Here is a 26,207-nt window from a genome sequence, read left to right on the forward strand (position 1 = left end):
ACTGACCTGCACACGGACCATATCTCTCCATATACCTCCCATCCATGTATCTGTCCAATTTATTCTTAAATGTTAAAAAAGAACCCGCATTTACCACCTCGTCTGGCAGCTCATTCCATACTCCCACCACTCTCTGTGTGAAGAAGCCCCCCCTAATGTTCCCTTTAAACCTTTCCCCCCTCACCCTTAACCCATGTCCTCTGGTTTTTTTCTCCCCTTGCCTCAGTGGAAAAAGCCTGCTTGCATTCACTCTATCTATATCCATCATAATTTTATATGCCTCTATCAAATCTCCCCTCATTCTTCTACGCTTCAGGGAATAAAGTCCTAACCTATTCAACCTTTCTCTGTAACTGAGTTTCTCAAGTCCCGGCAACATCCTTGTAAACCTTCTCTGCACTCTTTCAACCTTATTTATATCCTTCCTGTAATTTGGTGACCAAAACTGAACAGAATACTCCAGATTCGGCCTCACCAATGCCTTATACAACCTCATCATAACATTCCAGCTCTTATACTCAATACTACGATTAATAAAGGCCAATGTACCAAAAGCTCTCTTTATGACCCTATCTACCTGTGACGACACTTTTAGGGAATTTTGTATCTGTATTCCCAGATCCCTCTGTGTTCCACTGCACTCCTCAGTGCCTTACCATTAACCCTGTATGTTCTACGTTGGTTTGTCCTTCCAACGTGCAATACCTCACACTTGTCAGTATTAAACTCCATCTGCCATTTTTCTGCCCATTTTTCCAGCTGGTCCAAGTCCCTCTGCAGGCTCTGAAAACCTTCCTCACTGTCTACTACACCTCCAATCTTTGTATCATCAGCAATCTTGCTGATCCAATTTACCACATAAATAACAATGGACCCAGCACTAATCCCTGTGGCACACCACTTGTCACAGGCCTCCACTCAGAGAAGCAATTTTCTACCACCACTCTCTGGCTCCTTCCATCGAGCCAATGTCTAATCCAATTTACCACCTCTCCATGTATACCTAGCGACTGAATTTTCCTAACTAACTTCCCATGAGGGACCTTGTCAACGGCCTTACTGAAGTCCATGTAGACAATATCCACTGCCTTCCCTTCATCCACTTTCCTGGTAACCTCCTCGAAAAACTCCAACAGATTGGTCAAACATGACCTACCACGCACAAAGCCATGTTGACTCTCCCTAATAAGCCCCTGTCTATCCAAATGCTTGTAGATTCTGTCTCTTAGTACTCCCTCCAATAACTTACCTGCTACTGACGTTAAACTCACCGGCCTATAATTTCCCGGATTACTTTTCGATCCTTTTTTAAACAACGGAACAACATGAGCCACTCTCCAATCCTCCAGCACTTCACCCGTAGACAGCGATATTTTAAATATTTCTGCCAGGGCCCCTACAATTTCAACACTAGTCTCCTTCAAGGTCCGAGGGAACACCCTGTCAGGTCCCGGGGATTTATCAACTTTAATTTTCCTCAAGACAGCAAGCACCTCCTCCTTTTCAATCTGTACAGTTGCCATGGTCTCACTACTTGATTCCCTCAATTCCATAGATTTCATGCCAGCTTCCTTAGTAAATACAGACGCAAAAAACTATCTTAGATCTCCCCCATTTCCTTTGGTTCCGCACAAAGCCGACCACTCTGATCTTCAAGAGGACCAATTTTATCCCTTACAATCCTTTTGCTCTTAATATACTTGTGAAAGCTCTTTGGATTATCCTTCACTTTGACTGCCAAGGCAACCTCATATCTTCTTTTTGCCCTCCTGATTTCTTTCTTAAGTATATTCTTGCACTTCTTATACTCCTCAAGCACCTGATTTACCCCCTGTTTCCTATACATTTCATACAACTCCCTCTTCTTCTTTATCAGAGTTGCAATATCCCTTGAGAACCAAGGTTCCTTATTCCTATTCAATTTGCCTTTAATCCTGACAGGAACATACAAACTCTGCACTCTCAAAATTTCCCCTTTGAAGGCTTCCCACCTACCAATCACATCTTTGCCAGAGAACAACCTGTCCCAATCCACGCTTTTTAGATCCTTTCTCATTTCTTCAAATTTGGCCTTCTTCCAGTTCAGAACCTCAACCCTAGGATCAGATCTATCCTTGTCCATGATCAAATTGAAACTAATGGTGTTATGATCACTGGAACCAAAGTGCTCCCCTACACAGACTACCGTCACTTGCCCTAATTCGTTTCCTAACAGGAGATCCAATATTGCATCCCCTCTAGTTGGTCCCTCTATATACTGATTTAGATTTATTTAGATTTATACTGATTTCTCTTCAGGATTCCAATAAATATCTATTTACCTTGAAAGTGTAGGCCTGAAGTTTCAGCCTCCTCTCAGTTTAATACCCTGGACCCACTGGTTTCTGTGTTTTCAGGCTCCCAGATTATCTCAATGATGCTTCTCTGTGAATCTAGGCACAGATTTTCCTCGTTATCATATAGATACTCTTCATTCATATCAGCCATTGGAAATTTAACACTGGTCTTTTTCTCCTTTTTGACAGTATTAGCTGTTTTTTTTTAGTAATAGTTCTGATAACAACCCTGATCTGCACCATATCACAGTCATTATATCTCCTCTCCACTGTACAGGATTTAGCAACTTAAGGCAAACTCATCTTCTTATTTTCCCATTTGGATGAAAGAGTCCTGGCCCAAAATATTATCTTTTTCTTTGTAGATGTTGCCTGGCCTGCTGAACTCTTCAGAAATTTGGTGTACACACTATATATTAATTACATCGATTTTTTTTTTCCTTTCTGAACAGCAAGTTGTTGAACTGGACAATTTTGTCAAAGTTCCCTTTTGCTTCCATAATTTTACCCTTTATTCTTTGCCATGTATTAAAAGCCGTGAGTGTACTTAAGTCTCCTTAAGTTAATCAAAAATTGGTCATTTGCTTAAACTTTGGGAGAATTTCTCCTTGTGTATATCTTATAGAAAACAGGAAATAACACAAAATACATGAAGTGCAATTTTCTGTCAATGAACGACTTGAAGTTGCTCGATCATTTACTGGACCTTTGCTGGAAATCTTGCTATATATGACTATATGACCATAAGACGTAGGAGCTGAATAAGGCCAACTGGTCCATCAAGTCTGCTCTGCCATTCAATTATGACTGATCTTTTCTTTTTTCTTTCCTCAACCCCAGTTCCCAGCCTTCAACCCGTAACCTGTGCTGCCATGTCCAATCAACAACCTATCAGTCTCTGCCTCAAATACATCCAATGACCGGGCCTCCACAGCTGCATGAGCAACAAATTCCACAAATTCAACACCATTTGGCTAAAGAAATTTCTTTGCATCTCTGTTTTAAAGGGGCACCCCTCTGTCCTGAGGCTGTGCCCTCTTGTCCTAAATTCTCCCATCCTGGGAAACTTCCTTTCCACATCTACTCTGTCTAGGCCTTTTAACTCTCTAAAGGTTTCAAAGAGATCCCCAACATGTTGGTCATGACAAACGTTGTGTCACAGGAGGTACAGAGTTAACATGAGAAGGATTGTGAGGGAAGCCGTGGCCTGATGAAGAAACACAGATGCGAATCCAGGAAGTTAGTTAGTTACTACTGGGGTAATTACTCATGTACCTCAAACCAAAAGCAACACAGCAGCTCATATAGTATTATTGGTTCGCAGATTAAAGGACTAAGTTGTAATCCTGACCACAAGCCTTGTTTGTGGAATTTACACATTTTCTCTGTGACTGGCTAGGATTTCCCTGTCTGCTTAGTTTCCTCATGCATCCCATAAACTCTCAGATTGGTAGGCTAATTGGTTGCTGTAAATACTCTAATGACCAGAGGAACATTTGGGGAGTTCATGTGAACGTGAGGAGCATAAAATGAAAGCGGCAAGGAGTAATATCAGTGGGTGTTTGGTGTTAACACAAATTTTGTGGACCAACTGGCTTGTTTCCATCCTACTCCATTTTGTAAATCTATCACAGTAATTAAAATATGCTATTTATAAAAGGATCTAGTTTTTTCATGGAAAATATGATGAAACAACTATCCACACATGAGGATACAGGAATCTCAAACTTCCTGACAGCACCTCACCGACATTTCCCAGCTACAATTCCCATTGGACTTGTCCAGCGATGGGCAGAGTGTTGTTGATGTTTCATAGCTGTTTTACTGGGGAATCTTCTGGAACAACTGTGTTAAACCAGTACATGAACAATATTTTACTAATATGATACTGTGATAATTGTACCTTTATCTTACTGAACATTATACTTTTCTGGAGTATGTACATAAATTTTACTAATCTTATTATTAAAATATTTTAAATGATTTCACCATATTAATACAAGTTAGTTCATTCAAGATGTTCCCTACATTTCTAAAGGGAAGTGGGGGCTCAGTGCTGAACCTGGTGATCCTTTGCCCAGTAACTTGTTCCCACCTTGTGTGGAGAGGCCAAGGACATTTTTTCTCAGGTTACTGGGAGTGGGGTTGGTGAACATTGGTGCTGAGGACAGTGGGGGAGGGAATGCTCACAGCTTCCCACCAATGATGGGACTAACATCTCTCTCTCTCCCCTCCCTCACTCCACCACTAGCCCCCTCTCCCTCCCCACAACCCCTCTCACTCTCCCCACAACCCCTCTCCCCCTCCCAGCTTGTCAGCCCCTCGACTCTTCTGCTAAGATGAGAGGGATTCACTGCACTCTGCTGTTACTGAACGGGATTGTCATCTCACTCCAGGGTAATTATCACAAAATCTTGTTTGATTATGTTTCTTTATCTCTCTGTGTAGTACACATGGAATCAGAAGATAAAGCCTCTTATATTTATAACTTATGAAATTATCCATTGTACTAAATTGCAATCAATGAATGTTCTATTCCTATCCTTGAAAGTGAGATGATTGATATTCGTGATTACAAAAAAGTTTTAAGTGCCTCTTATTTGGTTAGAAACTACAAATTGCTGACTTTTATGTGTATTAATTTGTAAGATGGATGAAATGTATGAGAGCATTGATTTTAGTTTTGGTTTGTATCTAATAAAACTTCCACAATCACTTCTGCTACAACTCCCATGAAAAATACAGGATAACTAATAAACATCTAAACCCACACACACAATTCTGTGAATGCTGGAAATCTAGAGTAAAACAGCAAATGCTAGAGAAATTCTGACAGGTCAGACAGCATCTATGGAGAAGAATTAGAAATCACTATTTCGGGCTGAGACCATTCATCAGGCCTCCAGTGGTCCTGGATTCTTACGATTCCTTGCTCAGCTTTTCCCTTTTTCCAGCATTGCATTTGGTGGCTCAGACACACACTGTATGGGAATTCCTTCCCCAGCAGTGTCTGAATGGTGGAACACCCTCCCCAGCAACACTGCGAGACATTCACCAGAAGTAACGGGGCAGTTCAAGGAAGCAAAACATCACCATATCCTCCAGAATAATTGATGCACCAACTTCGTAAACTGAGAAAGCAAAGTTTGGTTTGCATCCAGCAATATTTATGAGGCCAGTCTATCACTAGGCTCTGTGCCAAGGTCATGGCGTATAAATGATATGATACCTGTGAATGAATGTTAAACAGGCCGTGAACAGCAAGTCAGGAACATCGTGTTCAAATGCCCTTTACTGTAGAATCTGCATATTTTGGGTTCTGTGCACCTGAATGTCGACCTTCCATCCAAAAGCTTTTCCTCAGTGCACTCTGCCTTTAGAGAACACTGTAGGTTTTCACAATAAAAATGGTGAATGCATTTTATGCTTAAGAAAAGCCATAGCATCTCATTTATTATACCCCAAATGCTGAACACAAAGAGCGATAAAAAAATAAAAACAACTTTATGTAATTACATCAGACCAGCCTCTTAAGGTGGAACTCCAAGTCAATGTTGGTGGCTATGAATTATTTCTTTCCACTAATTACTTTACCCTACACCAACCACCCCCCCCCCCCACCCGCCCGCAAATTGACTAAAACCGGCATTGGGAACCTGTCTGGAGTTTGGACGAGCTGCCCAGCTCAGGTTCTGTGTTCCATGGGAGGAGGAACAGCAGGTGCCTCGGCTCCTCCAGAGGAGTGTTGACACACTCACGGTCACGTCGTGATGCCAGGGGATTGTAGCGTAATCTTTCAAATCCTGGTGCAGGTTTGCTCCTCTTATATGTGATGAAAAGTGTTTTCTCCACATTCCAAAATGCAGAATAGGCCATCGTGAGGAGGCCTAAGGGGATGTTGGTGTGCATCATAGAGGACAAAAACAAACGAGGTGGAATGGAGGTCAACAGAGATCCAAGCGTGCTATACACCATGACGGGAGATAGGAATAGGTGGAAAAGAATTGAATTTACTGAGGAGGTGGAACACTGTTGAATGGTCGACAAGGCAGTCATCATGTCAGGAATGAAATTACCTGGTTCTCGTAATGGCTGCCCTTATACCAACAGCCACAGGTGACTGCAGGTCCTCTTCTGGAGTTGTTCTGAGCCCCAGGAGGGCACACGAGAGATGATCATGCCAACATGCATAAGTTAGGGAATCCCTCTGACAGTCTTTAAGGAGCAGTGAAACCAATCACATAGGACATTGGAGTGGGAGGAACCATCCCTGCTAAATTCCAGAGTGTGTTGGTGACTTGTCATCAGGAACTTGCATCTACCTAATTCTGCTATATATCTCCAAACAATTAATCACAGGAAAAGCATCACATAGATATGTACAGCAGCTTTTCTCAACCCTTTTGCACTGGAGAAATAGTTGAAATAATTTTTAGGTCCCTCGGAACCTCTGCATAAAAGTTATTACATCTAGAGCTCACGGTACGTTAGCGTGATCAGTAAGTTGTAGATATAATCATCCAAAAATAATTAGAGTGGGAAATGAAAGTTTAACCGGCTTTTCTTGAAAAAAATAATGCTTAAGCTTAGCTTACCTTTCTTGAAATTAATCTCTTTCTTTCCCTTTAAATTAAAAAAAATCGTAAGACAAACATAATAAATTTGTCATTACTGAGTCAAACTTGAGATAAGCACACACAGATTTCATCTTCCACTGAAATAAGATAATTTCTATCCTTGCTCGTGTTGCTTGTTAAACAAGAAAAAGCTTGAAGTTGAAGTACGAAGTTGAAAACTGCCTCAAAATGTTCATTGCTTTCCAATGAATGGCTGTATACTCTTCTTTCACTGATCAAGATACCTGCATGGTGTATGCACCCCTCGCCCCAGGTGCCAGAGTACGGGATGTCTCCGATCAGGTGCAGAGTATTCTGAAGGGAGAGGGTGAACAGCCAGAAGTCTTGGTACAAGTTGGTACCAGTGACATAGGTAGTAAAAGGGAGGAGGTCCTGAACAGGGAATTCGGGGATTTGGGTAGAAAGTTGAAAAGCAGGACCTTCAGGGTAATAATCTAAGGATTCCTGACTATGCCACATGCTAATGCGCACAAGAATAACATGACCAGGCATAGTAATGCGTGGCTGAGAGACTGCTGTAGGGGGCAGAGCTTCCGGTTCCTGGATTACTGGGGCCTCTTCTGGGGTATGTACGACCTGTAAAAAATGGACGAGTTACACATGAACACAAAGGGGTCCAATATCCTAGCAGGCAGGTTTAATAGAGCTGTTAGTGAGGGTTTAAACGAATTTGGCAGGGGGATGGAAGCTGGAGGGATAGGGCTGTGGAAGGGGAAAACAGAAATAAATCAAAGACAGCGTGCAACAGAGATGATAGAAAGGACAGCCAGGAGATGAGGCATAATCACAGCCACTGGGATGATTTACAGGGCAATAGAGATGTGGTGCACTTAAAACAGAAAGCAACAAATACTGAACTGAAAGTGTTGTATTTGAATGCAAGCAGCATAAGAAATAAAATGGACGATCTTGAAATTCAGCTGCAGATTGGCAAGTATAACGTTGTGGCCATCTCTGAAACTTGGCTAATGGATGGCTGCCATTGGGAGCTGATCTTCCAGGAATATACAGTGTATCCAAAAGATAGGTTAGTAGGCTGAGTGGGTGGTGTGGCTCTGTGTATAAGAAATAATATTAAACATTGGAAAGAGATGACATAGATCGGAAGGTGTGGAGTCTCTATGAGTTGAGTTAAGAACTGGCAAGGGAAAAAGGACCCTAATGGCAGTTGTATACAGGGCTCCAAACAGCAGCCAGGATAAGGATTACAAATTACAGCAGGAGATAGAAAAAGTGAGTCAAAAGGGCAATGTCATGATAATCGTTGGGGATTTTAACAGGAAAGTGGATTGGGAAAACCAGATCAGTACTGGACCTCAAGAGAGAGAATTTGTAGAATATCTAAGGGATGGCTTTTTAGAACAGCTCATTGTTGAGCCCACTAGGCTTGCTGGATTGGGTGTTGTGCAATGATCCAGAGGTGATAAGAGAGCTTAAGGTTAAGGAACCATTATGGAACAGTGATCACAATATAATCTAGTTCACTTTGAAATTTGAGAAGGAGAATGTAATTCCAATGTGTCGATATTTCAGTGGAATAAAGAAAATTACAATGACAGGAGAGGGGATCTGGCCAAAGTTGACTGGAAATGGACACTAGTAGGAAGGACAGCAGAGCAGCAATGGCTGGAGTTTCTGTGAAAAATGAGGGTAATATAACACAGATATATTCCAAATAAGAAGAAACTGTTGAATGGAAGAAGGACACTACCGTGTCTGACAAGTGAAGTCAGAGCGAAAGTAAAAGCAAAAAAGAGGGCATACAAGGAAGCCAAAGCCAGTGGGAAGATAGATAATTGGGAAGCTTTTAAAAACTTGCAGAAGGAAACGAGGAAGGTCGTTAGGAAGGAGAAGATGAATTATGAAAGGAAGCTGGTGACTAATATCAAAGAAGATACTTAAAGCATTTTTAAGTATATAAAGGGCTAAAGAGAGTTGAGGCTCGATATGGGACCAACAGAAAATGACGCTGGAGATATTGTAATGAGAGACGCAGAAATGGCAGAGGAGCTGAATAGGTATTTTCCATTAGTCTTCAGAGTGGAAGACTTCTGCAGTATACCGGCCATTCAAGAGTGTCAGGGAAGTGAAGTATGTGCAGTGAAAGTTACGACTGAGAAGGTGCTCAGGAAGCTGAATAGTCTGAGGGTGGATAAATCTCCTGGACCTGATGGAATGCACCCTCGGGTTCTGAAGGAAGTAGCTGGAGAGATTGCGGAGGCATTAACAGTGATATTTCAAGAGTCGATAGATTCTGGCATTGTACCGGAGGACTGGAAAATTGCAAATTTTACTCCACTATTTAAGAAGAATGGGAGGCAGCAGAAAGGAAACTATAGACCTGTTCGCCTGACATCAATGGTTGGGAGGTTATTAGAATCAATTGTTAAGGATAAGATAACGAAGTACCTGGAGGCACATGACAAGATAGGCCAAAGCCAGCATGGTTTCCTGAAAGGAAAATCTTGCCTGACTAAACAACTGCAATTTTTTGAGGAAATTACAAGCAGGATAGACAAAGGGGATGCAGTAGATGTGGTGTACTTGGATTTTCAAAAGGCCTTTGACAAGCTGCCGTACATAAGGCGGCTTAGCAAGATACAAGCCAATGGAATTACAGGGAAGTTACTAGCATAGGTGGAGCATTGGCTGATCGGCAGAAAACAGAGAGCTGGAATCAAGGGATCCTATTCTGGCTGGCTGCCGCTTACCTGTGGAGTTCCACAGGGGTCTGTATTGGGACATCCGCTTTTTCCAATGTATGTTAATGATTTGGACTATGGGATTAATGGGTTTGTGGCTAAATTTGCCGATGATACAAAGATAGGTGGAGGAGCAGGTAGTGTTGAGGAAACAGAGAACCTGCAGAGAGACATAGATAGATTAGGGGAATAGGCAAAGAAGAAGCAAATGAAAAACAATTTTGGAAAGTGTATGGTCATGCACGTTGATGGAAGAAATAAACAAGCAGACTATTATTTAGATGGGGAGAGAATTCAAAATGCAGAAAAGCAAAGAGACTTGGGAGTCCTTGTGGAAAATATCCTAAAGGTTAACGCCGGGTTGAGTCTGTGGTGAAGAAGGCAAATGCAATGTTGGCATTCATTTCTAGAGGTATAGAATATATGAGCAGGGATGTGAGGTTGAGTTTCTATAAGGCACTCGTGAGACTACTCTGGGAGTATTGTGTGCAGTTTTGGGTTCCTTATTTTAGAAAGAGTAGACTGACATTGGAGAGGGTTCAGAAAAGATTCACGAGAATGGTTCCAGGAATGAAAGGGTTACCGCATGAAGAACGTCTGGCAGCTCTTCAGCTGCATTCCCAGGAGCTCAGGAGAATTAGGGGAGATCTCATGGAAACATTCTAAATGTTAAAAGGCCTGAAAAGTTTAGATATGCTTAAATTATTTCCCTTGGTAGTGGAGTCTAGCACAAAAGGGCACGACTTCAGGACTGAAGGATGCCCATTTAGAACAGAGATGTGGATAAATTTCTTCAGTCAGAGGGTGGTGAATTTGTGAAATTTGTTGCCATAAGCAGCTCTGGAGGCCAAGTCATTGGGTGTATTTAAAGCAGAGATAGATTGGTTCTTGATCAAGTCAAGTCAAGTCGATTTTTATTGTCATTTCGACCATAAACTGTTGGTACAGTACACAGTAAAAACAAAATGTTCTTCCAGGAACATGGTGCTACATGAAAGAACACAAAACTACACTAGACTAGGTAACAAAGGGTATGGGGAGAAGGCAGGAGAGTTGGGATGACTGTAATAATTGGATCAGCCCATGATTGAATGGCGGAGCAGACTTGAAAGGCTGAATGGCCTACTTCTGCTCCTATATCTTATGGCCATATGGTCTTAAATCCAGAACTTGTCCAGAGGCAGGTCAGTAAATCTAATCTTAAGCACACAATCAGAGTACAGCTCACAAAGTTCTTCCTCTCAAAGTCAGGTTCTCAGGCTGAGCAGAAGGTTCAGAGAAAGGTTCCCTCAACCAGTCATAACACTGGTTTTGAAAGGAGGGAAAGTGCTTTTCAATTTTGTTCTGCAGTTCTTCCAGGTGGTTTTCAATAATACTCGAGACGTTCTGATATCCTTCCACACTCTCAAGCCCAAGCGGGAGTGGAAACAGTTCAAGATTTCCTTTTGCGACATGATTTTTCTAAAGATTCTGTTTTCTTTTAAATCCAAGAATCTAATCTTGTCACTTGAAGTCAAAACATGTTCTCCAGGACATTGCAGAGACTTGTTCAACTGGTTCACATGATGAAAAATCTCTGTTAAGTAGGCTAGTTTCTGCAGCCACTCTTCATCTTCAAAGCACTCAGCAAAATCCGGCCTACTATTTTCGAGAAAGTACAACGGCAATTCACCTTTCAAGTCAAACTCCCTGTTGAAAACTCTTCCACTGCTGAGCCACCCGATTTCTGTATGTAGCTGGAGACTGGTGTGCTCTTTGTCCAGGATTTCACACAGTTTTTTAAACATTCTCTAGGGAACTGGTCTTAAAGCTACTTAATAACTTGCGACCAGAACTTTTTTACTGACTGTGACTTTATTTTCAAAAGATTTAATGTTTTTTTTGAGATTCCAATAGTTGTTTAAAATGATCAACACAATGATGTATCATATGGCTGTTGTTTGCAGTTAAGTGTCTTTTCAATTTTTCTGGAGCCATTGCTACATTAGTAAGTTATTTGCCACAGACTAGGCACAATGTAATAGGACAACTTGGATCACCAGTCCATATAAAAAAAACCATTGATCAATAGCTTTCTTTGTAATAACAGACGTTTGTGTGTACACTGTTGCATTAGTGCAGTGAAATGAACAGAAAATTGTAAATCTGGATCAGTACGCTTATCAGAGCTGTCCGTAAGCCTAGGGTGAGAATTCTCCTTTTCCATCTCACACTTTCTCTTCAAAAATTGCCAAACTGGACTGACTTTAGAATGAAAATTTCCCTCAAATTTTCTACGACACTGGTAATTTTGCTTCCATAATTCAGTCAAAGGCACATGAGGGGAAGTTGGGGAGGTAATTCAGGAGGGAGAAACCAAAATTAGGCAAGTCTACCCAACACTTCAGGCTCCTCATCAGCCTACCGTCCACTCCTCCGTGGCGCTCACCAATTATCAACGGCCTCTCCATCTCACATCAAAAACTGAGGATGGACTCAACTAAATAAACACAATCCTAATTCACACTGCCATACTGGGCTGAGATTGCTAGCGGGGCTGCTTGGTCACTGTCCACCACTCTGAGCGCTAGCATCACGAGTGGTGTGAATTTCAAAAAACGATGCTTTTCTTTTAAATCACGATCTCTCACGTAACCCCTAGCAACCTCTCACAGAATCCTAGGGTTTCATGGAAGCACAGTTGAGAAACCCTGATTTAGTAGGAATGGGTCGGGAGCCACATTTCCCAGTCCACCCATGAAGCCTACTATTTGATCCAAACTGATCAAACTGTAACCTTCTGCATTCCTTCAGCAAGTGTTCTCTGGTTGAAGTACTTGGCTCAGGGTGACGAGCTCCAAACACTTCAATACATCGGGGAGGGTTGGCATGACATTCCAGGAAGCAGTCACACCCTTAAATTACCGTTACTGAATTGGTGAATGATCAGGGACAGGAAGAGATGGGAAGAGGTATCTAGCGGAACATCAGCCTGTGTGCACAGGAGAAGGAAGACTGCAAGTGTCGGAGATAACGTGGATCTGGATCAGCTGGCAAACAGAGGGCATCAGTGTTTTATTTCTGTTTGGCATGATGCCAGGAGTGATGTTTGATAGGGAGTAGTGATGGAGCCTTAGCTTTTTAAAATTTATGTTAAAAATAAATGATGACTGGACAATGTCAATACAGAGTTGCTACTTCAACTCTCAAATGTTGGTCTTTGAGCACCTGCAATGCAAAAAACGTTCCACGCGTCATTTTTTTTTCATAATTTGGGCTTTCCTGTCCAGCTTCTGCCTGGCTGGATTTTATACACAGATTTCAGTGCTCAGTTCCACCCATATCATTACTGTCCCTCAGACCTAAACCATCCCTTTCTTCTTGCTGGTTGGGTGGGTTCTGGTGGAGAAGTTGCGTGAAGTTACTTTCCACCCCCGTGCTCTGTGGGATGCCCAAACTATTTTGATTGTTAGAGGAGCTGGGGGTCGGGGGTGGGGTAGAAGCAGGGGAAGAACCAAATTTTTTGATGTTATAATAATAATCCGTCGTAAATTTATGTAAAAACTTGTGTTAAAACCACCTACCCATTTCAATTTGATGGTATGCGATCAAAATCTTAATACTTGTTGAGATTATTTTCTTTTGAGTTCACAGTCCTGGTTGTGTTGTAGTTTGAACTGTATATTGGGTAACAAGTTCCTCATTAACGTTAAGTATCGGTTCCTTGTCTATAATTATTTTTCTCCAGGTGATTTTATCCTACTTGTACCTGATGAACCCTTTGTAGCAATTGCAGGTGAAGATGTTGTACTGGAATGTCAGCTGTTCCCACCAACCTCTGCCAGCAACATGACAGTGCAGTGGCTGAAATCAGGTCTCAGCTCACCCATCCACGTGTACAGACATGGACAAGATGATCCCCTCGCTAAACACCAGGATTACAGAGGAAGGACAGAACTGTTTAAAGGTGAAATTTTCAAAGGAAACATTTCCCTCAGAATAAAGAACATAAGGCCAGACGATGAAGGGCGATATACATGTTCAGTTGAAGACGGAACTGACTTCAAACAATCTGCAGTTGAACTGCACGTTCAAAGTGAGTATTGTTGCCATTTGTACCAAAGTATAGCGGGAAGCTTGTGCTTTGCATGCCTTCCAGATAAACCATTTCATACATGGATATATTGAGGTAGTAAAACGAAAACTGTGTGAAATATAGTGCTATTGTTGCAGAGAAATTACAGTGCAAGTAATTACACAATTACACAGTAAGATGTGAGGACTACATTGAGTTAGACTAGGGATACAACTGTTCAAACGGTAGTGAGTGAGAGGTCTGTTCAGGAGTTTGATAACCATGGCATAGAAACTGTCTTCGGATCTGGTGGTTCATGCTCTCGGGGCTTTGTATCTTCTGCTCAATGGGAGAGGAGAAAAGAGAGAATGACGTGTGGGTGGGGTCTGTGATTGTATCGGCTGCTTTCCAAACCCAGTGGGAAGTGTAGACAGAATCAGTGGAAGAGTCTGGTTTGCATGAAGGACCAGGCTTTGTTCACAACTCTTCAGTTTCTTCTCAAACCTTAGTCACAGAGTCATAGAAAGTCCAACACGGAAACAGGCTCTTTAGCCCATGTAGTCCATGCTCGGCCATTTAAATTGCCTACCCCTATCGAATTGCACCGGTATCATAGCCCTCCACATCCTTGCCAACTATGTACAGTACCTAATAGAGCTTCTCTTAAACATTGAAATAGACCTTACATGCGCTGCTTGTGTTGGCAGCTTGTTTCCATTCTCACAAACCTCTGAGTGAAGAAGTTTGCCCTCATGAGCCCATTAAACTTCTCACCTTTCACCCTTAACTCATGAACTCTGGTTGCAGACCACCCAACCTCAATGGAAAAAAAGACTACTTGCATTTACCCTATCTATATGCCTCATAATATTGAATCCCTCTGTCAAATCTCCTCTCAGTCTTCTGCGTTCTAAGAAATAAGGTCCTAACCTATTCAATCTTTCCTTGTAACTCAGATCCTCCAGACCCGGCAACATTCTTGTAAATTTCCTTTGAACTCTTTCAAACTTATTTACATCTTGCCTGTAGGTGGGTGTCTGTACACAATGCTCCAAATTATACAACTTCAACATAACAACCCATCTCCTATAATCAAAACTTTGATTCATGAAGGTCAATGTGCCAAATTTTTTTTGCTAGTGACCCTATTAACCCATGTCACTGCTTTCAACAAATTACAGACCTGTATTCAGTGTCCTATCATTCACTGTTTAAGGCCTATCCTGGTTGGTCCTATGAAGAGCTACACTTTGCAGTTTCCTGTATTAAATACCACAAGGCATATTTCATTTCATTTTTCATTTGCTCCAGATCCCGCTGCAAGCCATGATAGTCTTCCTCATTTTCATTACACCCCCAGTTCTGGTGTTATCTGCCAATTTGCTGATCGAGTTAACCACATTATCATCTAGGTCATTGACAGAGATGACAAACAACAACGTACCCAGCACCGATCCCCCTTGCAGTCCACTAGTCACGGGCCTCCAGTCAAAGAGACAAAACTCTACTCCCATGCTCTGGCTTCTCCTACAAAGCCAATGTCCAGTTCAATTTACTACCTCATCTTGAATGCCAGGTGACTGAACTGTCTTGACCAACCTCCCATGTAGGAGCTTGTCAACCGCCTTACTGAAGTCATTGTAGACAACGTTCACTGCAAATCCAGTTTATACCACTCTGCGCCCCTCCTCCACAGTCCCCCCCTCCCCCCGTGCCATGTGAAGCACGAGCAAATGTTAGACTACTTCCATCTCCAGTACAGTTCGTCTCTTTTGTGCAGGTCCCACATTCCATAGAAGAGAGCCCAATAACCCAAACATCTTGTGCCCTTCCTCCTGCACCAAATCCTTCGTCATGTGTTAAAGGGTGTAATCTTCCTATTTTTGTTCTCAATGGCATATGGCACGGGGAGCAATCCTGAGGTCATAACCCTGCACGTCCTGCCCTTTAGCTTGGCACCTAACTCCTGATCTCACTTTGCAGAACAGCGGCCCACTTCCTACATATGTCATTGGTGACTACGTGGACCACAACATCTGGCTGTTGACCATCCCACTTTGGAATGCTGAGGACTCAAACCAAGATGTCCCGGAGCTTGGCACCCAGGACACAACATACCATTCAGGAATGTTGTTTTCATCCACAGAACCACATTTCCATTCTCCGAAGTAAAGTATCCCCTATCACCACGACTTGCCTCTTCTACTGCCCCTCCCCCGCCTTCTCATCTGCTAGGTCACCACTCAGCACAGTAACCAAAGTACAGGGGTACTCTTGTACTGGCTTTTTAACCCATTTCCCCTTCTTGACTATCACCCAGTCTCCTGTGCCGCACCTAGGTTGTAACTACCTCTCTAATTATCCAATCTATCACCCCCTCAGTCTCCCAATTGATCCAGGGTTCATCTAGTTCCAGCTCCAACTCCTCAACACGGAGTGTTCGAAGCAACAGCTGGATGCTCTTCCCGTAATTGTAGTCGTCAGGGACACTGCAGGACCCCCGTCTTTCCACATCCTGTAAGTGGAACATTCAACTATCCTGCCTGGCTTCACTACTGTTCCATCTGAGCAAATATAAAGAAGGAAAACAAGTAATAATAATAAAACGATAATGGATAGTTAGAGGCTTTTTCCCCCAGGGCTGTAATGGTTGTCACATGTGGACACATGTTTATGGTGCAGGGGAGTAGGTACAGAGGAGATATCAGGGGTAAACATTTTACTCAGAGAGTGGTGAGTGCCTGGAATGGGCTTCCAACAATGGCTGCTGCACTTGCCTCTGACTTACTTGAGTTTATTTTTGTCAATCAGTACTGCTAAAATGGTGCTGCACTGCTCAAAGCTCCAATCTGCCACGAGTCACTGTCTTTTGTACAAACGTACTTAATTGGAGAACCTGAGTGAACTACCCCTTCTCAGGCTTCGATCTCTGTGATGGAGTTTGCTCAACGTTCCAGGGGCAAGTAGCGAGGTGACTGTCAGGAGAGGGAAAAGGGAATAGACAGACAGTGCAGAATAACCCTGTGGCCATTCCCCTCAATAACTAGTATACCACTCTGAATGGTGTTGGGGAAAGGCACAGTGACCAGGGCTCTGGCACTGAGTCTGGTTCTGGGACTCAGAAGGGAAGGGGGTAGAAGATGAGTACAGTAGTGATCGGGGATTAGGGCTGAGGATGGTGCAGTTGCTACACAAGCAAAGACAGTGTGTAATAAAATTCCAGGATGGACAGACAGACGACAGGGCAAAAATTCAGTCAGTGCAATGACAGTGCAGTGTAACAGGGGGACAAAATCGAAAAAGATTATGAATACAGGACTGATGGAGTTACATCTGAATGCATGTAGTATATGAAATAAAGTAAATGATCTTGTAGCTCATTTAGAGATTGGCAGGTATGACATTGTGGGCATCACTGATTCGTAGCTGAAAGAAGTAGAGTAGAGCTACTAGGACTTGATGTTTCAATCCCTATGGTAAGTCAGCACTCTCGATATTGGCAGTGGGCTTGGGGTGCTGACAAGGAGGGAGGGTAGGTACGTCATCGGGGTCATCAGGTGGGCATCCTCCTTCTTTGACGTTTCGTTGATAAGCCCACGACGTCTCCAGAGGGCTCAATGGTGCTACCTGGCGTCCCAGATACACCCCCTTCAGTTCCATACCCTCCTGTCTTCATCTTGCAGCCCAGTTGTTGTCTTTCCTTTTAATCCAAATCCAGTTGCTGCTTTCTTCTGCTGCGTTTGACAAGGACATGATTGTTTGTTGGAAGGAGTGACCCCTCACCCCCATCTTCTTCAATAGTGGGGAACTTCTCATCCACGGATTCACATTTTATTGAAAGGAAAGGTAGGTAGGCAGAAGGGGTGGTGTGGTTCTGCTGATAAAAAAAATGTAATCAAATCCTTAGAAAAAAGTGACATAAGATCGATGTGTGTAGAGTTAAGGAACGCAATTGTAAAAAGACCATGCCGGGAGTTACTGTATATTCAGGACTCTGAACTACAATACATGAGCTACAGTAGAGTAAAGAGAATTACACAGACTTGATAGAGGAGCTAGCCAAAGTTGATTGGAATGGGACATGAGCAGAGATGATGACAGAGCAGCAATGGCTGGAGTTCTTGGGAGCAATTCAGAAGGCACAGGATTGATACAGTACATCCCAAAGAAATATTGTAAAAATGGGATGACACAACCATGGCATAACCAAAGCAAAAGAGAGGACATATAATAGAACCAAAATTATTGTAATGCTTTCAAGAAAAAAAACCAGAAGGCAACTGAAAAAGTTACAAGGAACAAAGAGATGAAATATGAAGATAAGCAAGCCAATCATATCAGACGATACCAAAATTTGTTTCAGATATATAAAGAGTAAAAGAGACGTGAGAGTAGATGTTGGACTGCTGGAAAACTACTCTGGAGGGGGATTATTTAGGGAAAGGGAAATAGTGGATGAACTGAATAAGGATTTTGCATCAGTCTGCACTGTGGAAGACCCCAGCAGCATGCTGGATGTTTGAGACTGTTGGGGGCAGAAGTGAGTGAAATTCTCATAACGAGGGAGAAGGTGCTTTCGGAACATGAAAAGTCTGAAGATAAATCAATCCCTTGGACCTGATGGACTACACTTGAGGTTTTTAAAATAGGTAGTGTTACGAGAATACACATAAAATTAAGATGTTTGCTGGCCTGGGCTAGCATCAGTGGCATCAGCAGTTGGTCTGCCACCTGCCCTCAGGGGAAGGAGAGATAAGGAACAATGGAGCAGCGTCTGGAGATGTGTAATGAAGGGATGTGGGAGGAAGAGCTGTCTGGAGCGGCTCCCCCCTTTGAGCCCTGAACTGTTTGAAGTGATGGACAGGCGATACCCCAGCAGGGGGATAAAAAGGGACAGGTTCGCTAAGACAGACACACACGCCACCCGAGGTAACGAGACCCTGGAAGCGGTGCGCCTCTCACGAGTGGGTGAGAAGTATCAGACAACGACAAGGGTGGAAAGGTACGATCAGCGGGAACCCGGTGTGTGTCCGCCCTTGCCTGGGTGCCGGGTTCACTGCAGAGGATCGACCGCATCTGGAGGAGGGGTCACAGTCGGTGACCTCAGGTGACATCACCAAGGACCCGCCCAAAAAGCTGTTTCTGAGCCATCTCGCTGGTCTGTGAGCCATCCTGCTGGTCTGTGAGTGAAGCCGTTCTGAATGATGAGTTGTTCCTATTCTATCTCTCTCTTCCCCCACGTTGTCCATCGCCATGGAAACGATTACTGCGAACTGAACTTTGAGTCATTTTGAAATTTGGTCATTTACCCCTAGACAACGATAGAGCTTGATTGATGCTGTTATCTTAATTCTGTGCACATGTGTGTTTATCATCGCTGAACTGTTGCATTTATTATCCTTTCGATTAATGTGTTGCTTGTTTCTTTAATAAAACTTTCTTAGTTCTAGTACTCCAGACTCCAACCGAGTGATCCATTTCTGCTGGTTTGGCAACCCAGTTACGGGGTACGTAACAGTAGAAACGTAGAAATATTGAAAACTTGCAGCGCAGTACAGACACTTCAGCCCACAAAGCTGTACCGAACATGTACTTACTTTAGAAATCACCTATGGTTATCCATTGCCCTCTAATTTTCAAAGCTCCATGTACCTATCTGCCAGTCTCTTAAAAGACCCTATCGTATCCACCTCCACAACCGTTGCTGGCAGCTCATTCCTTGCAGTCACCACTCTTTGCGTAAAAAAACTTACCCTGACATCTCCTCCATGCCTACCTCCAAACACCTTGAATTGTGCCCTCTCGTGTTCGCCATTTAAGCCATGGGAAAAAGCCTCTGACCATCCACACGATCAGTGCCTCTCATCAACTTATACATCTCTATCAGGTCACCACTCATCCTTCTGCCACCATATTTGACCTTCAAAATGAACCACCACACACTTATATGGGTTAAACTCCATCTTCCACTTCTCAGCCCAGTTTTGTATCCTATTGATGTCCCCCTCTAAACTTTGACAGCCCTCCACACTATCCACAACAGGCCCAACCTTTGTGTCATCAGCAAATTTACATACTAATCCCTCCACTTCCTCATCCAGGTCATTAATAATCATCATGAAGAGAAGGGGTCTCAGAACAGATCCCAGATGCACACCACTGGTCATCGTCCTCCATGCAGAATATGACCCGTCTACAACCACTCTTTGCCTTCTGTGTGCAAGCCAATTCTGGATCCATAAACCAATGTCCCCTTGGATCCCATGCCTCCTCACTTTCTCAATAAGCATTACATGGGGTACCTTATCAAATGCCTTGCTGAAATCCATACATACTACATCTACTACTCTACCTTCATCAATGGGTTTAGTCACATCCTCAAAAAAAAATCAATCAGGTCCGTAAGGCCTTTTCTGATTGGCTGCCTGTGATTAGTTGTGTTCTGCAGGGGTTGGTGTTGTATATCAATGCTTTGGATGGTGGTCTTGATGGCTTTGCTCTCAAGGTTGCAGATGATAAGGAGATAGGTGGAGGGGTATGTCATGTTGTGGAAGCAGGGAGGCTGCAGAAGGATTTGGACAGATTGGGAGAATGGGCAAAATAGCAGCAGGTGTATTGCAGTGTTCGGAAGTTTACGGTCATACACTTCAGTCGAAGAAATAAAAGAGTAGACTATTTTCTCAACGTGCAGAAAATTTAATAAATCGAGGTGCAAAGGGACTTGGAGGTCTTTGGGCAGCCTTCCTTATAGGTTAACTTGAAGGTTGAATATGCGGTGAGGAAGACAAGTGCGATGTTAATACTCATTTCAAGAGAACTAGAATATAAAAGCACAGATGTAATTCTGAGGCTTTATGAGGCATTGAATTTTGGGCCCCTTATCTAAGAAAGGATGTGCTGGCATTGGAGAGGTCTTTAGGAAGGTTCACAAAAGATGATTCCTTCAGTGAAATGCTTGTCATAAAATGGGCATCTGATGACTCTGGGCCAGTGCTCCTGTAAATTAGAAGCATGAGTGGAGGTCGCATTGAACCCTACCAACTATTGAAAGGCCTTCATAGAGCGGATGTGGAGAGGATAATTACTAAAGGGGGAGTCTAGAGCCAGAGGGCACAACCTCAGAAAAGAAGAACATCAATTTAGAATGGGGATGAGGAATTTCTTTAGCCAGAGTGTGGTAAATCCTTAGTTTATGAGAACACTCAGTCCTCTTTTATTGTCATTTAGAAATGCATACATGCATTAAGAAATGATACAATGTTTCTCCGGAGTGATATCACTGAAAATGAGCCAGACCAAAGACTAACACTGACAAAAGAACATAATTATCACATATAGTTACAACAGTGCAAAGCAATAGGATAATTTGATAAAGAACAGACATTGGTACAGTAAAAAAAAGTTCTCAAAGTCCCGAGTCGATCGACTCCCGAGTCCCCAATAGCAGGCAGCAAAAGGGAGAAACTCCCTTCCATAAACCTCCAGGCACCGTCAACTTGCGATACCTTGGAAGCAGCCGACCCCAGCCGACCCTGAGACCATCCATCCGAAAACTCCGAGCTTCCGAGCAGCCTCTCCAATACAGCCTCCCGAGCGCCATCCTCTGCCGACCACCTTCGACCTCTCCCCGGCCGCTGAAACACGCAAAACTGAGGATTTCGGGGCCTTCAGCTCTGGAGATTCCGGTTACCTCACAGTAGCAGCGGTAGCAAAACAGTCATTTCAGAAGTTTTCCAGATGTTCCATTGTGCCCTCACGTCTGATTCCATCAAATCAGGATTGTGCACGGTCCCCTACTTGACAGATAACAGATATTCATCACCGAAGTGGCCACGCGTGCTGTCGTCGCGCCGCCATCTTCTCCCCCCTCCCGGAAGGAGAAGATCTGTGGAATTAGGTGCCACAGCTGGCTGTAGAGAGCAGGTCATTGAGTATATTTAAAGCAGAGGTTGATAGATTCGTGATCTGTTAGGGTGTGAAAGGCTACAAGAGAAGGCAAGAGAATGGGGTTGAGAGGGAAATGGAAAAGCCATACATAAATGGCGAAACAGACCTGGTGGGCCAAATGGCCTAATTCTACTCCAATGTCTTATAGGATTCAATAGTTAGGAGAACAGACAAGAGATTCTATGGACGAGAAAAGACATGGTTTGTTGTCTCCCAGGTGTCAGTGTCAGGGATATCAGATTAAAGGAGGAGAGTGAGCAGCCAGATGTCATGGCACATATTGGTTCCAACAACATAGATATGAAAGGGAATAAGATCTTCAAGAGCAGAGGGGGCTAGGTAGAAAGATGAAAAAACAGGACCTCAAAGGTAGTTTTCTCTGCATTGATGCCTATGGGAAACACTGGTGAGACGAAGAATTTGACAGATGAATATGTGGCTGAGGGAGTGTAGCAGATTTCTGGATCATTGGGTTTCCTTCTTGGGAAAGGTATGACCTACACGGAAAGGACTGGTTACACAGGAAATCGAGGGGAACCAATTTCACTATGGGCAGGTTTACAAGAGCTGATGGGGAGTTTTTAAACTAGATGGGCAGGGATATGGGAACTGGAGAGATGGGGCAGATGATGAGGCAGTGGTGTTAAGGTAGATCCAATGTGTAGAGAGACAGAGGAAGAATACCCAGTGGATTGGGCATAATTGCAGTTCGGCTGATGGGTTAATGTTTGTCTATTCTAACATCAGAAGTATTGGGAACAAACATACAAAATCGACAGGCCCTTCGGCCTCAAAGCTGTGCCGAGCATGTCCTTACCTTAGAACTACCTAGGCTTACCCATAGCCCTCTATTTTTCTAAGCTCCATGTACCTATCCGGGAGTCTCTTAATAGACCCTACCAATTCCGGCTCCACCACCACCGCTGGCAGCCCATTCCACACACTCACCATTCTGCACAGAAAGCTTACCCCTGACATCTCTTCTGTACCTACTTCCAAGCAACGTAAAACTATGCTCTCTTGTGCCAGCTATTTCAGCCCTGGGAAAAAGCCTCTGACTATCGACACGACCAATGCCTCTCATTATCTTGTACACCTCCATCAAGACACCTCTCATCCTCCGTCGCTCCAAGGAGAAAGGGCTGAGTTCACGCAACCTATTGTGATAAGGCATGCTCCCCAATCCAGACAACATCTTTGTAAAACTCCTCTGCACCCACGTCCTTCCTGCAGTGTGGGGACCAGAACTGACCACAGTACTCCAAGTGGGGTATGACCAGGGTCCTATTTAGCTGTAACATTACCTCTCGGCTCTTAAACTCAATCCCACGATTAATAAAGGCCAATGCACCCTATGTCTTCTTAACCACAGAGTCAACCTGCGCAGCAGCTTTGAGTGTCCTATGGACTTGGACTACAAGATCACTCTTATCCTCTACGTTGCCAAGAGTCTTACCATTAATGCTATATTCTGCCATCATATTTGACCTGCCAGAATGAACAACCTCACACTTATCCTGGTTGAACTCCATCTGCCACTTCTCAGCCCAGTTTTAAATCCTATGGATGTCCTGCTGTAACCTCTGACAGACCTCCACACTAGCCACGACACCCCCGACCTTTGTGTCATCAGGAAGTTTACTAACCCATCCCCCCACTTCCTCATCCAGGTCATTTTGTCATGGTCCGGTCCGTGAAGCCTGAATTCCGGTTCACGGTCTGGTCCGTGGACTCGGGACTCCGGATCTTCCAGCTGTCCCTCGTTTGGTTGAGTTAATCATAGGCACCTGATTCCCACCTTTGGGCTTGGAATATAAGTAGCCTCGGGGTTGAGTGTGGTCTGCTGGTTTATCTTGTCAGTCCCCCTCGGAGCAACCTCCTGATGGAAGGCTAGTGAAACCATTCGTGATCTCTAGACTGGTTGGAGGACCACTGCTTCATGGAGCCTTGTTGCCACTCATTGGAGTAGTCTTTGCAGTATGGATTCGGCTGTTTCCCTGCCCAGCTGAGTGGCCGTCAGCCACTCCGAGCTAGGTAGGGATCCGGCTGTTTCCGTAGCCAGCGGAGGTTGCTGGCTGTAACTGCGATTTAGAGCAACCCCGAAGCAGAGATGGATCTGTCTGTCGTTCTTTGGTGTTTGTCTCTTCTTGTCCTCGCCTCCGTGGGGGTAAGTCAGGCCGTTCTGCCGTTTCTCTGCGGGGGATCTGTCTTGTCTTGTCCTCACCTCCGTGGGGTAAGTCAGACCATTTTACCATTGCCCTGCGGGGGACATGTTTTGTCTTTGCCTCTGTTGGGTAAGTCCGGCTGTTCTGCCGTTACCTAACAGAAGTGGACCTGTCCCACCTTGGTGTGGAGAGGTTGAGTCCTGGCTTGTCTAAGTATTACTATTTATTATTTATGGTGCAACTGTAATGAAAACCAATTTCCCCCGGGATCAATAAAGTATGACTATGACTATGTATAAGTTCTGGCTTTATGTCTATGTACCGTACTCTCTCATGTTGGTGTCGTGTTAATGATGAGTCCCGGCTTTCCGAAGGACAAGTCCCGGCTCTATGTTGATGTTCAGTTCCCAGTCTGTCTCTCAGCTACAGCCTCCGAGTTATCAGCCTCCGCATTTCAAGACGAAGATCCCACAGCCAAGCTCCAAGAACACTAGCCTCGAGGATCCCAATCCAAGCTCCAAGAACACAAGCCTCGAGGATCCCAAGCCAGGTTCCAAGAACACTAGCCTCAAGGATCCCAATCCAAGCTCCAAGAACACAAGCCTCGAGGATCCCAACCCAAACTGCAAGAAGACAAGGCTGAAGTCCCCAGCCTCCAAGCTCACGATCCAAGGCCCCAGCCTGCAGCCAAGCTCAAGACCCAAGACCCTAGCCTCAAGCCTCAAGAGCAAAGACTCCAGCCTGTCTCCAAGATCAGGCCCCTAGACCCCAGCCACGTCCTGTCCTGAAGCCATGTCATATCCTTGCCTGGTTCTGGGGTCCGAGCCCAAGGCAAGACCCAGGTTCTGGGTCCTTGTCCGGTCTCGGGCTCGGAGTCGAAGCCTTGTCTTCTAGTCCTGGTCCCCCTTACCCTCGTCCAAGTATGCGTTCTTGTCCCTGCTCCTAGTCTGAATGCTTTCACGTCCCTACTCTAGTCAAGTCCTGTTCCTTGTACTTCAGTGTCTGTGTCTTGCATTTGGGTCTGTTCCCAGCACCCCATTGTGACACATTTATAAAAATCACAAAGAGTAGTGGTCCCGAATTAGATCCCTAAATCACACCACTGGTCACTGACCTCCATGCAGAATATGACCCATCTACAACCACTCTTCACCTTCCATGGGCAAGCCAGTTCTGGATCCACAAAACAATGTCCCCTTGGATCCCATGCCTCCTTACTTTCTCAATAAGCCTTGCATGGGTTACCTTATAAAATGCCTTGCTAAAATCCTTAAACACTACATCTACAACTCTACTTTCATCAATGTGCTTAGTCACATCCTCAAAAAATTCAATCAGGCTCATAAGGCACGACCTGCCTTTGACAAACCCATGCTGACAATTCCTAATCATATTATGCCACTCCAAATGTTCAGAAATCCTGCTTCTCAAGATCTTCTCCATCAACTTATCAACCACTGAAGTAAGACTCACTGACATATAATTTCCTGGGATATCTCTACTTCCCTTCTTGAATAAGGGAACATCATCCGCAAACTTCCAATCCTCCGGAACCTCTCCTGTCCTCATTAATAATCTTCCCCTGAGACTCAGCAATCTCCTCCCTCGCCCGGGGTACATACCGTCCAGTCACTGTGGCTTATCTAATTTGATGCTTTCCAAACACTCCAGCACATCCTCCTGCAATCGCCAAGATTGTTTTCCATAGTGAATACTGAAGCTATCTCCTCCGGTTCCACAGACACTTTTTCACTGTCACACTTGATCGCTCTTATTCTCTCGCATCTTATCCTCTTGCTCTTCCCATATTGTAGAAGAAATTGGGGTATTCTTCAATCCTGCCCGCCAAGGCCTTCTGGTGGTCCCTTCTGGCTCATTTAATTCCATTCTTAGATTTTAGATTTAGATTTAGATTCTGAAGCTCCTTCCTGCAAGCCTTATAATCTTATAGATCTCCATCATTACCTCGTTTTTTTGAACCCTTCGTAAGCTCTTCTTTTCTGCTTGACTGGATTTACAACAGCCTTTGTACACCACGGTTCCTGTACCCTACCATCCTTTTCCTGTCTCATTGGAACGTACCTATGCAGAACCCCACACAAATATCCCCGGACTATTTGCCACATTTAGTCTGTAGGTTTCCCTAAGAACATCTGTTTCCAATTTATGTTATGCTTCCAAGTTCCTGCCAGATAGCCTTATATTTCCCATTACTCCAATTAAACATTTCCCTAACTTGTCTGCTCCTATCCCTATCCAATGTTGAGGTAAAGGAGATAGAATTGTGATCATTATAACCAAAATTCTCTCCCACTGAATGACCTGGTACCTGATCAGGTTCATTTCCCAATACCAGATGAAGTACA

The 26,207-nt window shown here is 43.9% G+C and overlaps 1 protein-coding gene across 4 annotated transcripts in view; it reads left to right on the forward strand.

Annotated features, from left to right (window-relative positions):
- Nucleotides 1-26,207, forward strand: part of LOC134346575 (butyrophilin subfamily 3 member A1-like) — a 68,516-nt gene that overhangs the window by 15,090 nt on the left and 27,219 nt on the right. For 2 of the 4 annotated variants that reach the window (XM_063047993.1, XM_063047995.1), the window contains 2 exons: nt 4,588-4,733; nt 13,403-13,750. In XM_063047993.1, the coding sequence (XP_062904063.1) occupies nt 4,588-4,733; nt 13,403-13,750 (494 nt within the window). The remainder of the gene's footprint in view (nt 1-4,587; nt 4,734-13,402; nt 13,751-26,207) is intronic. The other 2 variants (XM_063047994.1, XM_063047996.1) reach the window with 2 other exon arrangements.

This window comes from Mobula hypostoma, chromosome 5 (assembly GCF_963921235.1).
Source record: "Mobula hypostoma chromosome 5, sMobHyp1.1, whole genome shotgun sequence".
Taxonomy (NCBI): domain Eukaryota; kingdom Metazoa; phylum Chordata; class Chondrichthyes; order Myliobatiformes; family Myliobatidae; genus Mobula; species Mobula hypostoma.